A 22,492-nucleotide genomic window follows, 5' to 3' on the forward strand; every position below is an offset into this window, starting at 1 on the left:
TGAAATATTTAGGTATAAGATTGTGTCCAGAGCTGGAGAACATAATTCATATTAACATGTCCCCTTTAATACAGAAAATTAAGCTGAATTTGGACAAATGGAAGCTACTTAAACTGACTTTGTGGGGGAAAATTAGTATCATTAATATGGTGGTGGCTCCACAATTCAACTACATTTCTATGATGATTCCAGTGACAGTTTCTGATGGAATCTTCAAGCAATATAACAAATGAATTACAGAGTTCTTATGGAATGGGAAAAGGGCCAGAATTAGACTTAAGAAACTACTAGCTTCACGAGATTGCGGTGGATTAGCACTCCCAAATGTGGAACTGTATAGCATAGCATTTGAAATAAATAAATTAGCAAGACATTGGGGAGCTAACATATCTTGTCCTGCGTGGGTTAAGATAGAAGAGGGGCTTGCATGCCCATTAAGTGTTATGGAACTATTGTCACAAAAGAATGCAGACAGTCAGACAACAGGGAAACACTTAATTCTACGCCATTCTCAGTGGGCATGGGCAAGAGCACACAAGATATTGGGGATCGGATCTCACAATATAAACAAAGCTATTCCTCAATATGGAATAATCCCTCAATCTGTATTGGGAAAAAGGTATTCTTCTGGCAAGTATGGTTAGTGAAAGGCATACGGGCGGTTCATGATCTGTACAGAGAACAATCATTTATGTCATTTGAAGACCTTAAGAAACATTTTGATTTAACAGATAGGGGGGATTTTTGGAGGTATTTACAGCTAAGAAGCAGTGTGGGAGCTGTTTTTGGATTAAGAAGGAAAGAGGAAAAAGAAATGTGATACAGGAGTTCCTTAAAGGCACAATATGCAACAATTATGCTTCAGGATTAGGGTTAGGATAAGCAGTTTAACCTTAAAATAACAGCTTTAAAAAAATTGGGGCGCTACAATGACTTTTAATATGGAGAATTTCGTCCGTGCCAATGGCATAGCAGGGTCAATAGGCATATAACTGCCTTCTGTAGTTTTGCCTGCCGATGCCCGCCGACCTGACTTTGATTACCTTCTGCCGATCTAGTAAGTAGCTTATTTGCCGTCTTGCTTAGTCTTGTGTTGCACATGATTGATGTTTGACTGTGTAAGGACAGTCGTTGAGTAATTAGTTTGTCATAATGTCAAAGTCAGCACATTTCAAGAGATTTAGGTAGTTTTAGCTGCTAGCATACCTTTAGCGAATAGCTATTAATCCTTAATGCACCTTTAACTCTCCACATATTCTACACTCTGCTTCAGTATTCTATAAGAAAATGTCAAGTATCGAGCCCAAAATGTGTGAAGGCTTAAGAGTAATATGGCAGAGAGATTTTGGTATGGACATTGAGGAGGAGGTGTGGTTAGATGTTATTTCTAATGTGGGAAGGACTACAAGAGATGCTAGAAATAAATTCATCCATTATAAAATTGTTCATAGATACTATTTTACCCCAAATAAGTTGTTTAAAATGGGGTTAACCAAGGACAACAAATGTTGGAAGTGTAACAGAGAAATGGGTACATTCCTCCATGCCTTGTGGGATTGTTCCTTGGTATTGCCTTTTTGGAAGGCAGTACTGCAAAAGTTGGAAAGCTGGCTCGGAGAACCCCTACCAGAATCTCCACGGTTATGCCTATTAGGTGATAGGTCTCAAAGGCCACCAGGCCTGTCTAAAGCAATAACTGGAGTGTTGATAACAGGTTTTATGGTAGCAGCCAGAATTATTCTTCGCAAGTGGAAGAGCCCACACAGGCCAGAGGTTACAGAGTGGCTCAAGCTCATGACAGAGATAGCCTCTTTTGAACTCATGATAGGAAGGGTGCAGAATATTTCAAGCAAAACTAGCCAAGCATGGATATATTTTTTCTCCAGTATTGTTGCAAACTCTTAGAAGGGATGCAGGACTTTAATTCATATTTAGAGAAGGGTTGTATATGTTTTACACTTAATGCATATTTGTATGTAAAATGTGAGGGGTATGGGGTGCTGCGGGGTTTCATTCGGGCTGCCTTGAAGGTTTTGTTTTATGTTTGTTTGTGTGTGTTTTTATTTTATTTTATTTTAATTATTCTTTTTTTATTATTTCTTTGTGTGTTTCCTCTTAAAATGTGAGATGTTTTGTAACATATATGAGTAAACTCTATGTATATATATATGGAATTGCATCTTTGAAACAAATAAAAAACTTAAATGACAAAAAAAAAAAAAACAGTAAAACTGTTAGTTTTTAATTTTACATAAGAGAAAATGCTCTACTGTTGAAATCAGAAATAATGCAATTATAATGTAAGATGATTCAATTTTAAATAATTTGCCATTTAATTGATATTGCACATACATGATATTGCATATTTGAATTTCATACCGAAATTTGAAAACATTCTACTTGACATACATAAATACATTTAACAAATCTGAATTTGAGATTTCACAGTTACATTAGAGTATTATGTCAAATGAACAACAGAGTTTCCTGGTGTGAGCCAATTACCTGATGTCCGCACATCAAACTTTGAGATGCCAGCATGATTGACTTCATGCCAGAGGCACAAACTTTATTAATTGTGGTTGCTGGTGTCGAAATGGGCAGGCCTGCAAAAAGGAAACATAAATCTCCGGCTCCTTTTGCTGTGTGTTCTGTTCATTTAAGCATGACGGTGTTAATATGGATACCTGCACCAAGGAGAGCTTGTCTTGTCGGGGCTTGCCCTTCACCTGCTTGGAGCACATTTCCCATGTACACCTCCTGGACAGCATCCATAGGGATACCTGTTAGAAATGGGAAGCATGGCATTTGTGCCCACAAACAATCTACTGGAAAGAACACGGTGAAATATAAATGGTTTTATTATTTAGTATATTTGTTTTTATCTCTATAGCTATATAAATAATCTAAAAATAATGCTGTCTCCCTGCTAACCCTAAAAAAAAAACTGAGTAGAGTCCCAGGGACGAGGAATAAACCGCGGGGTCTTCTTCTGTTGGTCAAACCCATTCAAATCGTTAAATTATAAAACGTTGAGCTTTTTAAGACATGCCTACGCTTCATCCCTTCAAATTGGTGGTCATGTGGTTCATCGGGTTTAGGGTTTCAAACCCAACTGGAAGAGGGAATAACTCTGTTCTCAGCTGCCTGAAACGTTTCCTTACTTACAAGATGACGCCATTACGCAACACAATGCTTAACGCCCACCTAGTTGACTGATCAAAGCACACTGGGCCCATGGGGGGAGCTTAAAGTCACAGTGTTTCAGAGGGTGAAAACAGTATGAGAGAAACTATGTGTTTTTGGAACAAATCTATTCTTGTAGACCACATAAGCCTATGCCAGCCTATGTGAATATGTACTTCATGAAATAGCATGTGTTGCGTTTTCACGTAGCTACTGAATCGCAGCACTGAACAGGAAGCTATATTTTTACCATGTCTGGTCAGCTTATCCATCCTAATTAGGAGTTGGCTGCCTAAGTTATTAGGGATGCAACGGTACAGTAGGCCCACGGTTCGGTATACATCACCGTTTTTGGCCATGGTAACAGTGCGGTTTCTTTATATTTCAGAAAGAATATAGTCTACAGACACGTTCTATTCAGAAAATTGGCAGCATGACTAGCTAGGCCTTGTTTCTGTCTCTCCTGGTCGGGTAGCTTTCATTTGCTCTGGAGGATCAACTATCAGTGGAGAAAGATATATAGGGGGTCCGTGTCAATTCGTTTTCAATTTCTCTCTGTGATGTTTAATAGAGTTTTTGCTGCTGAAATGTGCGGGAGGGGACATTGTAATGTACTGAATTATACACAGAGGGGATTCTGCTATTTAGCCAAAATAATAAAAATACTTGTCGGTGCAATTTCTTACAAAATGTCGTTTTGACAAGTAACCGTATGATAAGCAGGATAATGTAACGAAACAACACTGTTTGTCCCGTTGGAATTTATTTTTCGACCGCCAGACTTTACATTATCCCTTACTCATGACACCTGTAAAAACAAAAAAGAATTTCATAGGGGCCCTATTTTAGTTTGACCACCTGACATGGCAAAGTAAATATTCAAATACATTAAATTATATTAATCGATACAGTTCATTAAAAACAATACAATAGCACTTAACAAGGCCCAAGACCTGAATCCCCCAGGAACAAACAGAGGGTAATCTTCTAGCTTCAAGTAAAGTAGGAGATTTGACATGCTTTGTTATGAACTTTAAAACTCGTTGTGAGGTAATATTTAAAAGGAAGTATGTTAAGAGTATGGAAGGAAACAGCTGTGACACCTGTCCTTAAAGAAAGTGAAATGCTTTATTCTGCTACATCTTAGTGACTTTTTCATATGGGCCATTACCTGTCAGTTTAGAGAGGGGAGTAATATCTGTGCTGACACCACATCAATATGCATAATGAAGGCCACTGACTTTGGACAGAAAATGTTTGAAGGGACCGGCCATTTGAGATTTATAGTCAATAAGGATATGCCATAGTCAATAATTCAATGTATCTTATACCTAGTTATAATTATTACTTTCATTTAGATTTAACTAGCATGTTAACATTGCTGGGTGAAGATACTTTGGGTTGACCTGAGGAGTGAGGTGAGACCAGGCTCTCACCTTCCCCCCCCCATGTCGAGACAAAGAGCTTTGTCTCCATGGCCTATTTGAATAGACGGTAACACCCCTTAATTTCAGACTGTCCCTTTAGGGATAAGCAGATAATCTTTAGGTGAAGCTCTGGGCGAGTGGAACTCAAGCTCTGTCTCATGGTGGCAACCATTGTTCAAGAATAAACCTGGATTCATGACTGACAAATCCAAGGCTGGTCTCCAATATATGGTATAAAATGATATCCTACTATGTTACACCAAAGTTGTAGTACTTTAATAAACAAAAAAATTACAAAATCATGCCATTCTGCTCTCTCAGATTATTAAGACTTCACAGAGCCTCAGAAAACCTCAAGGACGATCATGGAAAAACTGATACAGACGTGGGGACCTGGGCAACTTGCCTGAGGGTTTAAAAATGCCCCTACAGTCTTTTGTCTTACTCACCTGCTTGCTCAACAGCTGCTTTGATTGCTATGGAACCTAGTCTGGTTGCTGGAACAGATGAGAGGCTTCCTCTGAATGACCCCATCGGGGTCCGAACAGCACTGACGATGACCACTTCCTATCGTCAATACAGATAAACAGAACATTAGCAACATATCAGTTGGACCTCAAGGGATGTGTTGTTGAAAAACTGAACTATATAACAAAGGTAATGACAGCAATGTCATTTACTGATATATGACTTGCCAGCAAGGCCAACAGGCAGCGTATATTTTGTCAGCAATCAGCAGCTATGGATAATAGCTCTGGGATGTACATTGTGATTGTTTTGAAGTGTTGGGCCTCAGGATCTTATCTTTACTTCCACAGCTACCCTTAACAGGCATTTGTTAATCATCTCAGTGATTGGGCACCAAACAGGTTCATTCAGATCCTCAGTAGCTCAGATCCTCAGAGGAGCTCTTGTTTGAGGAGTTTTACCACAACATTTGAAGACTGACTGAGAGAATTAATTTGCTTCTGGAATTGTCATGAACTGACTATTCCAAATAACATTTTTTGACCTGCTTTACAAGTCCCAACAATTCAAATAATGATTAACAAATTAGGCCTAATGTCATGGTTTGAGACCTAAACGCCCCTTTACGAGAGAATCGGTATTTTTTGCTACTGAGCTTTTCCTAAAGTTGCGGAGTGCAGCTCACTTTTACAAGACTGTCATGAATACAAATCACGCTTCGAGACCCCCTAATGGACAGTATACACGTGATTTTGTGGGATACCCGGGTTGGCTGGGAATACAAGGAGCTGAAGGTGTCGATCCATCATCCAAACTAAAATATCATGCAGAAATGCAGAAATTCAAGCCGATATTGTGAAGTCATCCTGGAGGAAAGACAAGTACAGTTGAGCGTCATCCGCATAACTGTGATGGGAGAAGCGATGGGAACCAATGACCAAAGGAGGGGTCCAGGGTGACAGAAATGGGCTTTAAGACAACCTTTTCAAGGATATTTGACAAAAAGGGAAGTAGGGAGACAGGTCTATAATTCTTTACATGAGTGAGGTGGACTGGGGTCCAGGGGCCATGTTGGAGAACGACTCAGTTTCAGAAGCATAGAGAGAGGGAGAGGGAGAGAGGGGACAATGAATCCAACAATGCTCCGATGTCGAGATAAAATCAGTTTATGAGGATTGGATAATTGCACACTAATGGCGACAACTTTTTCAGTAAAAGAACTTGCAAAGCCATCCACGGAGGAGAGGGAGGTGACTGATGGCGGAAGTGGAGTGCTCAGAGCATTCTTGAAAAGTAGAACAAAGTTTCCTACTCTCTGTAGCATTTTCAACCAGACCAGAGCTCAGTGTAGAGCAAACTAACTAGGATGACAATTTGCTGAGGTAACGACTGTGTAACTAGGAATGGCTGGCCTAACTAACAAACTAGGCATACTTCCCGTAATGGCGGCGAGCTAGACAGACGCTGCTTTTTAGTCTCTGTACTAATTATAATTTCTACTCCTTTGAAAGCCATACAACGAACTCAAATAGAACACGGATACGTTTTAAAGCAAGGTTAACTATGTCAGGTCATATGCACACGAAGTCTAGGGCCTCCGAATCGGATTTACTTTTCACACCAATTGAATCTTTTAATTTCGTAAATACGGAGGCTGGCAACGAGAGATTTGCGTAAAAACGGAGCCACCAGATTGTGTTTAAAGGGCTGTAGTACATACCTCACACCTGTGGGTGGCGCTTTAGCGCTTTATTTACACAACTGAAAAAACTTGAAAAACCTAGAGACTATACAGCACAAGGATAAACACATTACACAAGACATTCAAGCTCCAATTAACAACATTACATTATGATGGTTAATAAAATCAGTGGTCAGACTAAAGGATATGAGAAAAATAATTATTTTTTCTATTGACAATAAAGAGTTTGGAACAGTACAACATGACATGTCTGTCATCCCATTTCCCATGAGCCTTTGCTGCGACCATTTTACATACATTTATGAATAAAAAAGCAAATGAAATCGCTGACCAATTTATATTTGTGGTCATGAAAGTTATGTTACGTCTGAATAAGAAGAATTATATCAAGATAGGAGGCTAATCAAAAATCAGAAGGCTGGGTTAATGTTAGTGAATTCGAGGCCCACCACGAGTGAGATTTTGAGGGAGAACAAGCTATATATATTGTGGTTGGAGATCGCAAAACGATCACGTGGGGCAATGACGTCATCAGGTTGCGTGAAACCGTGCAGACGAACACCAGCCCCCGTACCGATTCAAATCTACTCACTTTCTACCCCAGACTTCGATCGCTGCGGAAACCGTGTGCGGATAGAGAGTGTTCATATTTATGATAGGGCTATCGTATTCTGCACGTTGCGGACGAAGACAAACTAGACTTTGTGTGCACATAGCCTGAGGCACAAGAAAGAACAAAAATAAACCCGACAATCAACCTAATAAGTCAACAAACTAGGCATAAGTGGGATAATGGCCATGGCGTTCTGGTAGAAGAAAATAATCTACTTTCGAGGTGTGCATTACCACCTCAAACATATATTATTTTCTGCCACCCTACCTCTGTATCATTCATTAACCCTTACCTATTTGACTGTGTACTATCTTAATATTCCCCATATATATAGATAATTTTGCTGGACAGGTTGGTACAGAACACAATTATCATTAAGTTAACCAAGAATCCTGGTTCAAATACTACGCTGGGTGACATATATAAACCAACATAATATTTTTTTCTAGATTTCACCACGATGTTGAATTATTTCTAGGTTTTTCAAAATTCTTGCAAACGGATCTGTTTGTTTACTAATGTTTTGCGTCAACTTCAAGTTTCTAAAAAAAAAGCAGGGCAAGTGGCTTAACACACAGAATCTGCGTGCATCAAAATGACTGTTCGAACTGTGCATTAGCAAAGTGTTTTTCCAAGGATGGTTTTCAGCAGCAGTGCTATTGTGTCCACAACGCTAGACCCTAAGAGCTACAATTTTCATTAATAGAATAATTTCAGTGCAAAGGCATTATTATTATTAAAACATTTGAGATATTAAAATAGTTTTCACTATAGTCTATAGGCTACAGTTTATAGAGTAATGAATCTTATATTTATAAAAAGTAAAGTACTTGATACTGTTCAATGATGTACTCTAATTAATAGTATACCGTCACAAAAAAAGGACTGCAACACATGGTAAACAAACTTGGCAACATGTCATTCTACACACTTTGATGTATGATGGATATTACAGTGTACCGTTCAGGTAACGGTAGGTCTAAAGCAGGAGGGATTGAGTTTTAGGTCAGCCTTAAATAAGTTACAAAGCCTAGAATTTAACTTTGCACATTAGACTTGGAATTGACAAAGCTGTCCACATCAGTAGAAATGGGAGCCAAAAGGTTAGCAACCATTACCAATTAACATGGAAACCAGTTGAACTGTAACACTGGCAAAATATACACTGCTAGGCCAATATATTTTGGATTATTGATAGCACTCACATTTAGAGCTGGATGTGATGTGTAGTTTCTTGACAGACGCTGGTGTAAGGTCACCTGGAAAGGAAGCATAATCAAACATAGTTTAGACTCCACAGAATATAAGCCCTAATTAATGCTAAATGTTTAACATTCACTTATTCTTGCAAAATAAAATAAATTCCCTTTAAAGTCATTTTAAGTCTTCTGCCCAAGGACGGTGTACAGAGTCATCGCTCATCATCAGGGGCGTGGCCACATGGTGGCCAGGGGGGGCCACGGCCACCATTGGTCAGAGAATGGCCACCCTGCCGGCCCCCCCTGCCCAACCTCACAGCACGGCAAAAAATAAATAAATACAAAAAACCCTCCTGAACAGAAAAGGTATAAAGCTGAAATAAATGCATTTGTATTTTTTTTTAATCAAGTCGTCTTATATTGTCATTTGTCACTTACGCTACAAGCCCCATATTCACAACATGTTGGGCCACGCCCCCATCAACAGCGTAAGACACAAACCAACATTTTGTGCCTGCATTCTGACAGCGTTTCAATGGAGACTAGCAGCTAACCACTGGATACCACTGTAACTAACAGGTGAGTAAGTTAGTAATACTTGAAAGGATCATTGAAATGATAAGTTCATAAAGTGATCTTCACACTCAATTAAATGTTTAAGAATGTGTCGAGGTTGAGGAATTGTGGCAGAGTGAGTTGAGTTAGGCTGCTGCTGCTGCTGCTTATTTTTGAAACTTTTAAAGTTTCTTAAAGTTTCTGGCTAGTGAGCTAGCGCTAGCTAGTTAGCTAGAGTCCATTCCCAGGTGTCAATTAGTCATAGATAACACACTGTCGCTAGTTTACACTTGAAATTGAAATAAATCTGTCTATAGTTAATGTTGTGTAAAACTTGTCTTTAAATTGGCACAATGAAAAGGATAAGTGCCTCAGGGGAAGACAGGAAAAGCACGACAGAGAATATCGCAGAAATAGATGTAAGGGAAACAGAAGGAGCTAGTGGAGAAAGCAGAACAGTTGCAGAAAGGGAAGAAGCCAGTGGCAGTGAATGTTCAGAAGACTAGTTGTCAGAGACAGAGCAGGAAGAGGAGAGCAATTTTGGGAGAGGAGAACTGATAAACAAGTCTGAGGTCACCAGGTGAGTGGTTATCAGTAGCTGAAGAATGGGACAGGGTTGGTTGGGTTATGGCAAACTAAAATAATTTTAAGGCTGGCCATATAATAAACATATATTTATTCAATCTGTAAAATGTTAATGATTGCATGTTTAGTCTTAAAAAAAACAATAAAAGAACAACATGTAATTGGAAGTGGATAGCACTTATGTTAAAAGCTGATACTAATGGGATTCTTTGGTGTTTTTCAGACATTTCCAAGTCCAGGGGTAAAGCTCCAGCGCAACCTCAACTAAATTTCCCCAAGACACTCCAGGGAAAACGAAACAGGAACTTTAAGGGTGAGTGGTAGGCAGTCCCCCCCTGGTTAGGATACTTCACAAGTGAAGACCCGACCTCTAACAAACACAAAGGACAATTGTAAAATAATTGGCATGGATCTTCACTCACTCACTCACTCACACACAAGCAAACAGAGATTGCCCCTTCTAGACCTGGTTTGTCAGTGCTCTGTTTTCATTCAGCACCACAATCAGTTTGATATAGTAAGCTAGTGATATTGTTCACTGTTTGTAGTGATACTGTTCAATGTACATTTTACATATTGTTGATATTTATTTTTCTTTATGTATTATGGGACATGTGTGTGCGTGATGTTATGTTTTTGCTTTTCTTTCTATTTATATATTTTATATTATTGCAAATTAATGGAATATTGCACTTAAAATGCTACAGCTTACCCTTAAAAAATGATCGCCTAAAATGACAATTCATATCGTGTCTGTCACTTTTACTAAAAACGTCCCCGTCTCATGCTAAGGTCCCGAACCAACTCCCTAGTCATGACAAATCGCACTTGCACATTATCAAAGCACCCATTCCAATAACATGGGATTATCAATAAAACATCATTAGTGTACATAAGAATGTTCAATACATTGTTTATGGCTAGATGAACCGTTAATTAAACTGCTGCTCTGAGTGATGCAGCGTGTGAGTTGTAAAATAGTAGTTTTTGACAATCAAGTGCCACCCCAAATAAAAGAATGGCCAGAGCCGCCCCCCCCAGAAATAATGTTCTGGCTACGCCCCTGCTCATCATACGTATTTTGACAGCAGATGTGACACATTCGAGTTAAAATTGATATTTATCTGGTGTATTACGAGCAAATGTTGTTTGTTGTTTGTAGCCTACACAAGGAGAGCATCCAAATGTATTCTTCACAGACACGTACCAAGTTGCCTACCTAAATACATTCCAAACATTCAACAGTTATTCCTATTGCCTCAAAAGAACACATGCCAGCAACGCGAAACGCTTCCATCGCATTGAGTGGGCGTGACGTAGCGTTTGGAAATAGCATAACAGACTGAACTAGCGCGCTAGTTATCGCTAGCAGGCTAGCCAGCTGGTAGGCATGTCTAGTCACTTGTCTTTTTATAATGCTTAACGTGGCTTAATGTTCCCAAACTATAATCAGTGTAAACCAAAGGTCCCCTACATTACACGTATCATAAAAAATATCCCCTTTCCAAAAAGGCAAAATGAAATCCAAGGGAAAGGGTAATTACCATTCATTGAGTCTCCATTGACCCCTATTCTAAAAAGCTTTATGGAACATAATGGACAAACACGTGTTAAACTTGACAACACTACTATAGCCAGTAACACCACCACCACCACCACCACCATGTGTACACTGAAGTTTTACAGTGAATGTATACCCATAGCCACTAAAAAAAACACTGCGTATACGGCTACAGTCGGCTTTTTTGGAGTTGTCTACCGAACCCATTCATGATGTGTTGAGGTCACTGAATACTGATTATCATAGAAAATTATGTTATGGGTGTAGGAGAACGCTTAACTTAAGATAACGAGCATATTCCTTGGATTTTTGACAGTAGTTACTGTTGACAAGATATGTCAGAGAAATGTGGTGTTCTTCGAGTGAATTTTGCCACGTTAGGTATATATATATATATATGTTTATATACTGGTATGCATTTTACTTAGCCAAGTTAGCAAGTAGCTGCTGGCGTTTTTATCTACATCTGTCTGTGCCAACTTTTGCTGCAGACCCTGTAAAACACTGTTCATAATAAACGCCGCAACTTACCAACCGCTTGTACAGCTGTGTGTGTGCAGCAAAAAGCCCACAAGATGACATAATGGTGATGCAAGGTTCACTCTCGACTTTTCGCACTCTTGGATGACTTTCACCTTCGACCGTTCAATACCACCAGCCAACAAAGGTACAGACTGTGTGCAGAAGCATTGTGTAGTCAGCGAAAATAACGGAAATGTCAATATGGCCACCATTCATAATGGTTTATAAAATAAAAGCTGAAACTTATCTATTGGATTTTAATGGAGGAAAAAAAGTAATTGGCATGTGTTATACAACTTGTGGAGTTGTATTTCGAGTTCGTGTGTTTCGTGTGTTTTTTAAATATTTTTCCCCCCATCGAGGCTGTTATAAATTTATATTGCACACGTGTATTTCTGTATTTGTGTGTGTTAACATTATGTTATACATATCTGTATACATTTCAAATAGGTCATATAATAGGGGAAGTTCAACTCACAACTCTGTTCTGCCTATTCATAATCAACACTGTCTATATGCTCAATTTATTCAGTGATAGGGTATTCCATGTTTTTTTGTTTTAATCAGCTGTCTGGATGTGGCGGTCTTTAATAGAATCAAAGATACAGAGTATATATTTTGGTGGCATCTATTAGTAAAAATGGAAAATTGAATTCAGAAATAGGTTTTCCTTTGTGTATACATGACCTGTAACACTGAATCGTGTTTTTGTTAGCCTAGAATGAGCCCTTCACATCTACATCAGGTCCTCTTCCACAGTGTCCAAGTTGCACTGCCAAGTTTTACAGTAGGCCAGAATCTACAAACGAAAAAAAACTTTTTTTGTTTTGTACCTAACCAGCAACTTACTCATTCCATAGTTATTTGGAGTCGAATGCAATATTCATATTATAACAACGTATTTTCAAATAAAACCTTGAAATTTACTTTTATTTTGACGCTTTTTGCCACAATATTGCCGCCTACTATCACTTATTGTCGCTAGCTCCACGGACCTGAATATCCTCCCCCTTTTCTTCTTCGGCGTGTTCTTGTTCATATCATTCACGCCAGGCCACATAATAACTGCCACTTCATGGATCTCAATATGCCCCTTAGACATGCACTTTGGGCAGGGGTATTCAATTAGAATTCAACGAGGTCCAGTTAGAGTCAATTTCCTAAAGCAGAGGTTTAGTCGTTTTTTTTGTTTTTTTCTTTTTCAGTTTGCCGATTTTCTGTCAACGATTCCCGGGACACTGAAGCAGGCACGTGCAGAGGGGGGGGGGCTAAGGGGGCTTGAGCACCTGCCCCTTTTGCCCTTGATGCCCAAAGTGCCCTTTTGTCAGAGTGTTTTTTTATTACAGTGCATGAAATGCCCTGTATTGTTATTCCTAGGCTTCTTCTTCTTCTTCTTCTTCTTATTATTACAGTGCATGAAATGCCCTGTATTGTTATTCCTAGGCTTCTTCTTCTTCTTATTCTTGTTACCTTTTTCTGCGATTAATTCAGCCCGAACCGCTTAACGTAGAAACTTCATTCAAACTTTGTCGCGTAGGTCTTGTAAAGGACACTTGTGCTATGTATTTTTCACTTTTCTAAACTTTATACTTTTTAAGATATTAAATAAAAACGAATCGAAATTTTCCCATTGACTTACATTGGGCCATTATGACATCATAGGGTCTTTAAACTGGCTTGCACCTGTGCTTCACTGACAGCTGCACCAAATCAAAGGAACCTCTTCTCTGTCCCTCTCAATTTAACTGTAACTAGGAACATTAAGACACCTTCCATTCTCTACTTTTTTTCTCTCCATCTCTCCATCTTTCTCTCTATCCCTCTCAGTCTACTTTCTCTCACACTCAATCTCTCTTCTTCACTCCATTTTTATCTCCTTTTTTCAATATTTTCACTCTCTTTTTCTCTTTCACTCTTCTTTCCTTCTTCCACTCATCTTTCCTTCTTCCACTCTTCTTTCCTTCTTTCACTTTTCTTTCCTTTCTTCACTCTCCTTTCTTCTTTCCTTCTTTCACTCTTCTTTCCTTTTCTTCTTTCCTTCTTCAACTATTATTTCCTTCTTTCACTCTTCTTTCCTTTCTTCACTCTTCTTTCTTTTTTTCTTCTTCCACTCTTCTTTCCTTTCTTCACTCTTCTTTCTTTTCTTCTTTCACTCTTCTTTCCTTCATCCTCTCTTCTCTCCTTTCTTCACTCTTCTATCCTTTCTTCTTTCCTTCTTCCACTCTTCTTTCCTTTCTTCTTTCCTTCTTTCACTCTTCTTCCTTTTCTTCTTCCTTTCCTAAATTTTGCATTTCATGCACTGGTATTTCCTTCAGGAAATGCATTTTCTAGTTACAGTGCATGAAATGCCCTGTATTGTTATTCCTAGGCTTCTTCTTCTTCTTATTCTTGTTACCTTTTTCTGCGATTAATTCAGCCCGAACCGCTTAATGTAGAAACTTCATTCAAACTTTGTCGCGTAGGTCTTGTAAACGACACTTATGCTATGTATTTTTCACTTTTCTAAACTTTATACTTTTTAAGATATTAAAGAAAAACGAATATAAATTTCTCCCATTGACTTACATTGGGCCATTATGACATCATAATAGGGTCTTTAAACTGGCTTGCACCTGTGCTTTACTCTGCCGTGCTAAGGCAAAAGACCATAACTTCAAGTTTGGTCAAAAATGAGTTTTTGACGTATTTGTAAAATATCAGCAGTAACTAGAAAATGCATTTCCTGAAGGAAATACCAGTGCATGAAATGCAAAGGTTAAGAAAGGAAGAAGAAAAGAAAGAAGAGTGAAAGAAGGAAAGAAGAAAGGAAAGAAGAGTGTAAGAAGGAAAGAAGAGTGAAGAAAGGAAAGAAAAGTGGAAGAAGGAAAGAAGAGTGGATGAAGGAAAAAAGAAAGGCAAGAAGAGTGGAAGAAGGAAAGACAAAAGGAAAGAAGAGTGAAGAAAGGAGAGAAGAGTGGAAGAGGGAAAGAAGAAAGGAAAGAAGAGTGAAAGAAGGAAAGAAGAAAAGAAAGAAGAGTGAAGAAAGGAAAGAAGAGTGGAAGAAGGAAAGAAGAAAAGAAAGAAGAGTGAAATAATGAAAGAAGAAAGGAAAGAAGAGTGAAGGAAGGAAAGAAGAGTGGAAGAAGGAAATAAGGAAAGAAAGAAGAGTGAAAGAAGGAAAGAAGAAAGGAAAGAAGAGTGGAAGAAGGAAAGAAGAGTGAAGAAAGGAAAGAAAAGTGGAAGAAGGAAAGAAGAGTGGATGAAGGAAAAAAGAAAGGCAAGAAGAGTGTAAGAAGGAAAGAAGAGTGAAGAAAGGAGAGAAGAGTGGAAGAAGGAAAGAAGAAAGGAAAGAAGAGTGTAAGAAGGAAAGAAGAGTGAAGAAAGGAAAGAAAAGTGGAAGAAGGAAAGAAGAGTGGATGAAGGAAAAAAGAAAGGCAAGAAGAGTGGAAGAAGGAAAGAAAAATGGAAGAAGAAAATAAGAAAGGAAAGAAGAGTGGAAGAAGGAAAGAAGAGTGAACAAGAGTGGCTCTGGATGAAGAGATAAAGAGAGAGTGAAAATATTGAAAAAAGGAGATAAAAATGGAGTGAAGAAGAGAGATTGAGTGTGAGAGAAAGTTGACAGAGAGAAAGATGGAGAGATGGAGAGAAAAAAAAATAGAGAATGGATGGTGTCTTAATGTTCCTAGTTACAGTTAAATTGAGAGGGACAGAGAGAGAAGAGGTTCTTTGGATTTGGCACAGGTGTCAGTGAAGCATACTAAGGCAGAAGGCAGTAACTTCTATGTTAAAGCTCAGTGGTATGATAACAATGGAATAATGACCCTATTAATTAATCAGTAGTAATACTATTTCATTTATCACAATTACCAATACAATGATTATCACACACACACACACACACACACACACACACACACACACACACACACACACCATTGAATTATCACATTAAGCACATAAAACAATGAACTTGAATTGTCACATGAAACACATAAAACATCTATGTCAGTCCATTGGGGTGTGTGTGTGTGTGTGTGTGTGTGTGTGTGTGTGTGTGTGTGTGTGTGTGTGTGTGTGTGAGAGAGAGAGAGAGAGAGAGAGAGAGAACGATAGAGAATGAGGCCCATTTTCCCCCTCCACATGCCCCCGCTCGCCAAGCGAAGTTACCCGATTTAGATGCACCTTTTTCGGACTAGCCACAGGCACTGGGTGGGGGAATCGCCCGATAGCTTAGCATATCTGCCATGCAATTCTAATGGTAATGCTACCTAGCTTGGTATGCTAACTGTCGGTAGCCTATACATCGTGAAATCAACCAAAATACTGATGTCACTGGCTTTAATTTGATAATGGCATGTTAGTAGTACATTTAATATCAGTACATTTGTTTAATTACTGCTGATATTTTACAAATACGTCAAAAACTCATTTTTGACCAAACTTGAAGTTACGGTCTTTTGCCTTAGCACGGCAGAGTAAAGCACAGGTGCAAGCCAGTTTAAAGACCCTATTATGATGTCATAATGGCCCAATGTAAGTCAATGGGAGAAATTTATATTCGTTTTTCTTTAATATCTTAAAAAGTATAAAGTTTAGAAAAGTGAAAAATACATAGCATAAGTGTCGTTTACAAGACCTACGCGACAAAGTTTGAATGAAGTTTCTACGTTAAGTGGTTCGGGCTGAATTAATCGCAGAAAAAGGTAACAAGAATAAGAAGAAGAAGAAGCCTAGGAATAACAATACAGGGCATTTCATGCACTGTAATTAAACAAATGTACTGATATTAAATGTACTACTAACATGCCATTATCAAATTAAAGCCAGTGACATCAGTATTTTGGTTGATTTCACGATGTATAGGCTACCGACAGTTAGCATACCAAGCTAGGTAGCATTACCATTAGAATTGCATGGCAGATATGCTAAGCTATCGGGCTATTCCCCCACCCAGTGCCTGTGGCTAGTCCGAAAAAGGTGCATCTAAATCGGGTAACTTCGCTTGGCGAGCGGGGGCATGTGGAGGGGGAAAATGGGCCTCATTCTCTATCGTTCTCTCTCTCTCTCTCTCTCTCTCTCTCACACACACACACACACACACACACACACACACACACACACACACACACACACACACACACACACACCCCAATGGACTGACATAGATGTTTTATGTGTTTCATGTGACAATTCAAGTTCATTGTTTTATGTGCTTAATGTGATAATTCAATGGTGTGTGTGTGTGTGTGTGTGTGTGATAATCATTGTATTGGTAATTGTGATAAATGAAATAGTATTACTACTGATTAATTAATAGGGTCATTATTCCATTGTTATCATACCACTGAGCTTTAACATAGAAGTTACTGCCTTCTGCCTTAGTATGCTTCACTGACACCTGTGCCAAATCCAAAGAACCTCTTCTCTCTCTGTCCCTCTCAATTTAACTGTAACTAGGAACATTAAGACACCATCCATTCTCTATTTTTTTTTCTCTCCATCTCTCCATCTTTCTCTCTGTCAACTTTCTCTCACACTCAATCTCTCTTCTTCACTCCATTTTCATCTCCTTTTTTCAATATTTTCACTCTCTCTTTATCTCTTCATCCAGAGCCACTCTTGTTCACTCTTCTTTCCTTCTTCCACTCTTCTTTCCTTTCTTATTTTCTTCTTCCATTTTTCTTTCCTTCTTCCACTCTTCTTGCCTTTCTTTTTTCCTTCATCCACTCTTCTTTCCTTCTTCCACTTTTCTTTCCTTTCTTCACTCTTCTTTCCTTCTTACACTCTTCTTTCCTTTCTTCTTTCCTTCTTTCACTCTTCTTTCTTTCCTTATTTCCTTCTTCCACTCTTCTTTCCTTCCTTCACTCTTCTTTCCTTTCTTCTTTCATTATTTCACTCTTCTTTCTTTTCTTCTTTCCTTCTTCCACTCTTCTTTCCTTTCTTCACTCTTCTTTCTTTTCTTCTTTCCTTCTTTCACTCTTCTTTCCTTTCTTCTTTCCCTCTTCCACTCTTCTCTCCTTTCTTCACTCTTCTTTCCTTTTGTCTTTCCTTCTTCCACTCTTCTTGCCTTTCTTTTTTCCTTCATCCACTCTTCTTTCCTTCTTCCACTTTTCTTTCCTTTCTTCACTCTTCTTTCCTTCTTACACTCTTCTTTCCTTTCTTCTTTCCTTCTTTCACTCTTCTTTCTTTTCTTCTTCCTTTCTTAACCTTTGCATTTCATGCACTGGTATTTCCTTCAGGAAATGCATTTTCTAGTTAATCCTGGTCTCACAATAATTAGATTTTCTGTTGGACAGGTTATTGAAAATGTGTCAAGGCACGACAGGAAACACGGTGCAGTGGTCACCGCGAAGAAATGTGAGTAAGTAACTACACCTCAGTGGGCTCCCTCAAAGTCAGCATATGCTTTGGTACGCTAGTCTTCAGGTATGCCTTATCAGAGCACACAGCCACATCTTGAAGTGTCCTATGACGATAAGCGTATTGACTGCACCTCATTAAAACGTTTCTCAGAATCCTTTTTTACAGTGCATGAAATGCCCTGTATTGTTATTCCTAGGCTTCTTCTTCTTCTTCTTATTCTTGTTACCTTTTTCTGCGATTAATTCAGCCCGAACCGCTTAACGTAGAAACTTCATTCAAACTTTGTCGCGTAGGTCTTGTAAACGACACTTATGCTATGTATTTTTCACTTTTCTAAACTTTATACTTTTTAAGATATTAAAGAAAAACGAATATAAATTTCTCCCATTGACTTACATTGGGCCATTATGACATCATAATAGGGTCTTTAAACTGGCTTGCACCTGTGCTTTACTGACACCTGTGCCAAATCCAAGGAACCTCTTCTCTCTCTGTCCCTCTCAATTTAACTGTAACTAGGAACATTAAGACACCATCCATTCTCAATTTTTTTTTCTCTCCATCTCTCCATCTTTCTCTCTCAGTCAACTTTCTCTCACACTCAATCTCTCTTCTTCACTCCATTTTTATCTCCTTTTTTCAATATTTTCACTCTCTCTTTATCTCTTCATCCAGAGCCACTCTTGTTCACTCTTCTTTCCTTCTTCCACTCTTCTTTCCTTTCTTCTTTTCTTCTTCCATTTTTCTTTCCTTCTTCCACTCTTCTTGCCTTTCTTTTTTCCTTCATCCACTCTTCTTTCCTTCTTCCACTTTTCTTTCCTTTCTTCACTCTTCTTTCCTTCTTACACTCTTCTTTCCTTTCTTCTTTCCTTCTTCCACTCTTCTCTCCTTTCTTCACTCTTCTTTCCTTTTGTCTTTCCTTCTTCCACTCTTCTTTCCTTTCTTCTTTCCTTTTTTCACTCTTCTTTCTTTTCTTCTTCCTTTCTTAACCTTTGCATTTCATGCACTGGTATTTCCTTCAGAAAATGCATTTTCTAGTTATTATTACAGTGCATGAAATGCCCTGTATTGTTATTCCTAGGCTTCTTCTTCTTCTTCTTCTTCTTCTTCTTCTTATTCTTGTTACCTTTTTCTGCGATTAATTCAGCCCGAACCGCTTAACGTAGAAACTTCATTCAAACTTTGACGCGTAGGTCTTGTAAACGACACTTATGCTATGTATTTTTCACTTTTCTAAACTTTATACTTTTTAAGATATTAAAGAAAAACAAATATAAATTTCTCCCATTGACTTACATTGGGCCATTATGACATCATAATAGGGTCTTTAAACTGGCTTGCACCTGTGCTTCACTGACAGCTGCACCAAATCAAAGGAACCTCTACTCTCTCTGTCCGTCTCAATTTAACTGTAACTAGGAACATTAAGACACCATCCATTCTCTATTTTTTTCTCTCCATCTCTCCATCTTTCTCTCTCAGTCAACTTTCTCTCACACTCAATCTCTCTTCTTCACTCCATTTTTATCTCCTTTTTTCAATATTTTCACTCTCTCTTTATCTCTTCATCCAGAGCCACTCTTGTTCACTCTTCTTTCCTTCTTCCACTCTTCTTTCCTTTCTTATTTTCTTCTTTCACTCTTCTTTCTTTTCTTATTTCCTTCTTCCACTCTTCTTTCCTTCCTTCACTCTTCTTTCCTTTCTTCTTTCATTATTTCACTCTTCTTTCTTTTCTTCTTTCCTTCTTCCACTCTTCTTTCCTTTCTTCACTCTTCTTTCTTTTCTTCTTTCCTTCTTTCACTCTTCTTTCCTTCTTCCGCTCTTCTCTCCTTTCTTCACTCTTCTTTCCTTTTGTCTTTCCTTCTTCCACTCTTCTTTCCTTTCTTCTTTCCTTCTTTCACTCTTCTTTCTTTTCTTCTTCCTTTCTTAACCTTTGCATTTCATGCACTGGTATTTCCTTCAGGAAATGCATTTTCTAGTTACAGTGCATGAAATGCCCTGTATTGTTATTCCTAGGCTTCTTCTTCTTCTTCTTATTCTTGTTACCTTTTTCTGCGATTAATTCAGCCCGAACCACTTAACGTAGAAACTTCATTCAAACTTTGTCGCGTAGGTCTTGTAAACGACACTTATGCTATGTATTTTTCACTTTTCTAAACTTTATACTTTTTAAGATATTAAATAAAAACGAATATAAATTTCTCCCACTGACTTACATTGGGCCATTATGACATCATAATAGGGTCTTTAAACTGGCTTGCACCTGTGCTTTACTGACAGCTGTGCCAAATCAAAGGAACCTCTTCTCTCTCTGTCCCTCTCAATTTAACTGTAACTAGGAACATTAAGACACCATCCATTCTCAATTTTTTTTTCTCTCCATCTCTCCATCTTTCTCTCTCAGTCTACTTTCTCTCACACTCAATCTCTCTTCTTCACTCCATTTTTATCTCCTTTTTTCAATATTTTCACTCTCTTTTTCTCTTTCACTCTTCTTTCCTTCTTCCACTCATCTTTCCTTCTTCCACTCTTCTTTCCTTCTTTCACTTTTCTTTCCTTTCTTCACTCTCCTTTCTTCTTTCCTTCTTTCACTCTTCTTTCCTTTTCTTCTTTCCTTCTTCAACTATTATTTCCTTCTTTCACTCTTCTTTCCTTTCTTCACTCTTCTTTCTTTTCTTCTTCCACTCTTCTTTCATTTCTTCACTCTTCTTTCTTTTCTTCTTTCCTTCTTTCACTCTTCTTTCCTTCATCCTCTCTTCTCTCCTTTCTTCACTCTTCTATCCTTTCTTCTTTCCTTCTTCCACTCTTCTTTCCTTCTTTCACTCTTCTTTCTTTTCTTCTTCCTTTCCTAACTTTTGCATTTCATGCACTGGTATTTCCTTCAGGAAATGCATTTTCTAGTTACAGTGCATGAAATGCCCTGTATTGTTATTCCTAGGCTTCTTCTTCTTCTTCTTCTTATTCTTGTTACCTTTTTCTGCGATTAATTCAGCCCGAACCGCTTAACGTAGAAACTTCATTCAAACTTTGACGCGTAGGTCTTGTAAACGACACTTATGCTATGTATTTTTCACTTTTCTAAACTTTATACTTTTTAAGATATTAAAGAAAAACAAATATAAATTTCTCCCATTGACTTACATTGGGCCATTATGACATCATAATAGGGTCTTTAAACTGGCTTGCACCTGTGCTTCACTGACAGCTGCACCAAATCAAAGGAACCTCTACTCTCTCTGTCCCTCTCAATTTAACTGTAACTAGGAACATTAAGACACCATCCATTCTCTACTTTTTTTTCTCTCCATCTCTCCATCTTTCTCTCTCAGTCAACTTTCTCTCACACTCAATCTCTCTTCTTCACTCCATTTTTATCTCCTTTTTTCAATATTTTCACTCTCTCTTTATCTCTTCATCCAGAGCCACTCTTGTTCACTCTTCTTTCCTTCTTCCACTCTTCTTTCCTTTCTTATTTTCTTCTTTCACTCTTCTTTCCTTTGTTCTTTCCTTCTTTCACTCTTCTTTCTTTTCTTATTTCCTTCTTCCACTCATCTTTCCTTCCTTCACTCTTCTTTCCTTTCTTCTTTCATTATTTCACTCTTCTTTCTTTTCTTCTTTCCTTCTTCCACTCTTCTTTCCTTTCTTCACTCTTCTTTCTTTTCTTCTTTCCTTCTTTCACTCTTCTTTCCTTCTTCCGCTCTTCTCTCCTTTCTTCACTCTTCTTTCCTTTTGTCTTTCCTTCTTCCACTCTTCTTTCCTTTCTTCTTTCCTTCTTTCACTCTTCTTTCTTTTCTTCTTCCTTTCTTAACCTTTGCATTTCATGCACTGGTATTTCCTTCAGGAAATGCATTTTCTAGTTACAGTGCATGAAATGCCCTGTATTGTTATTCCTAGGCTTCTTCTTCTTCTTCTTATTCTTGTTACCTTTTTCTGCGATTAATTCAGCCCGAACCGCTTAACGTAGAAACTTCATTCAAACTTTGTCGCGTAGGTCTTGTAAAGGACACTTATGCTATGTATTTTTCACTTTTCTAAACTTTATACTTTTTAAGTTATTAAGGAAAAACGAATCTAAATTTTCCCATTGACTTACATTGGGCCATTATGACATCATAATAGGGTAATTAAACTGGCTTGCACCTGTGCTTCACTGACACCTGCGGCAAGCCTCCAAGGGTCCTCTTCTCTCTGTACCTCTCCATTCAACTGTATAACTAGGAATATTAATAGACACCTTCCATACTGTACTTTTTTTCTCTCTCTCCTTCTTTCTCTCCATCACTCTCACTCTACTTTCTCTCACACTCCATCTCTCTGCTTCACTCTTTTTTT

The 22,492-nt window shown here is 38.2% G+C and overlaps 1 protein-coding gene across 1 annotated transcript in view; it reads right to left on the reverse strand.

Moving 5' to 3' along the window:
* Window positions 1-11,972, reverse strand: part of acat1 (acetyl-CoA acetyltransferase 1) — a 32,973-nt gene extending 21,001 nt beyond the window's left edge. Inside the window, exons 1-5 of the mRNA XM_080835927.1 lie at window positions 11,828-11,972; window positions 8,602-8,655; window positions 5,063-5,180; window positions 2,688-2,783; window positions 2,506-2,606 (exon numbers count right to left, since the gene is read on the reverse strand). Of these exons, the coding sequence (XP_080692053.1) occupies window positions 2,506-2,606; window positions 2,688-2,783; window positions 5,063-5,180; window positions 8,602-8,655; window positions 11,828-11,878 (420 nt within the window). The 5' untranslated portion in view covers window positions 11,879-11,972. The remainder of the gene's footprint in view (window positions 1-2,505; window positions 2,607-2,687; window positions 2,784-5,062; window positions 5,181-8,601; window positions 8,656-11,827) is intronic.
* Window positions 11,973-22,492: the final 10,520 nt, after the last annotated feature.

The sequence above is a fragment of the Sprattus sprattus genome (assembly GCF_963457725.1).
Source record: "Sprattus sprattus genome assembly, chromosome: 1".
NCBI lineage: Eukaryota > Metazoa > Chordata > Actinopteri > Clupeiformes > Clupeidae > Sprattus > Sprattus sprattus.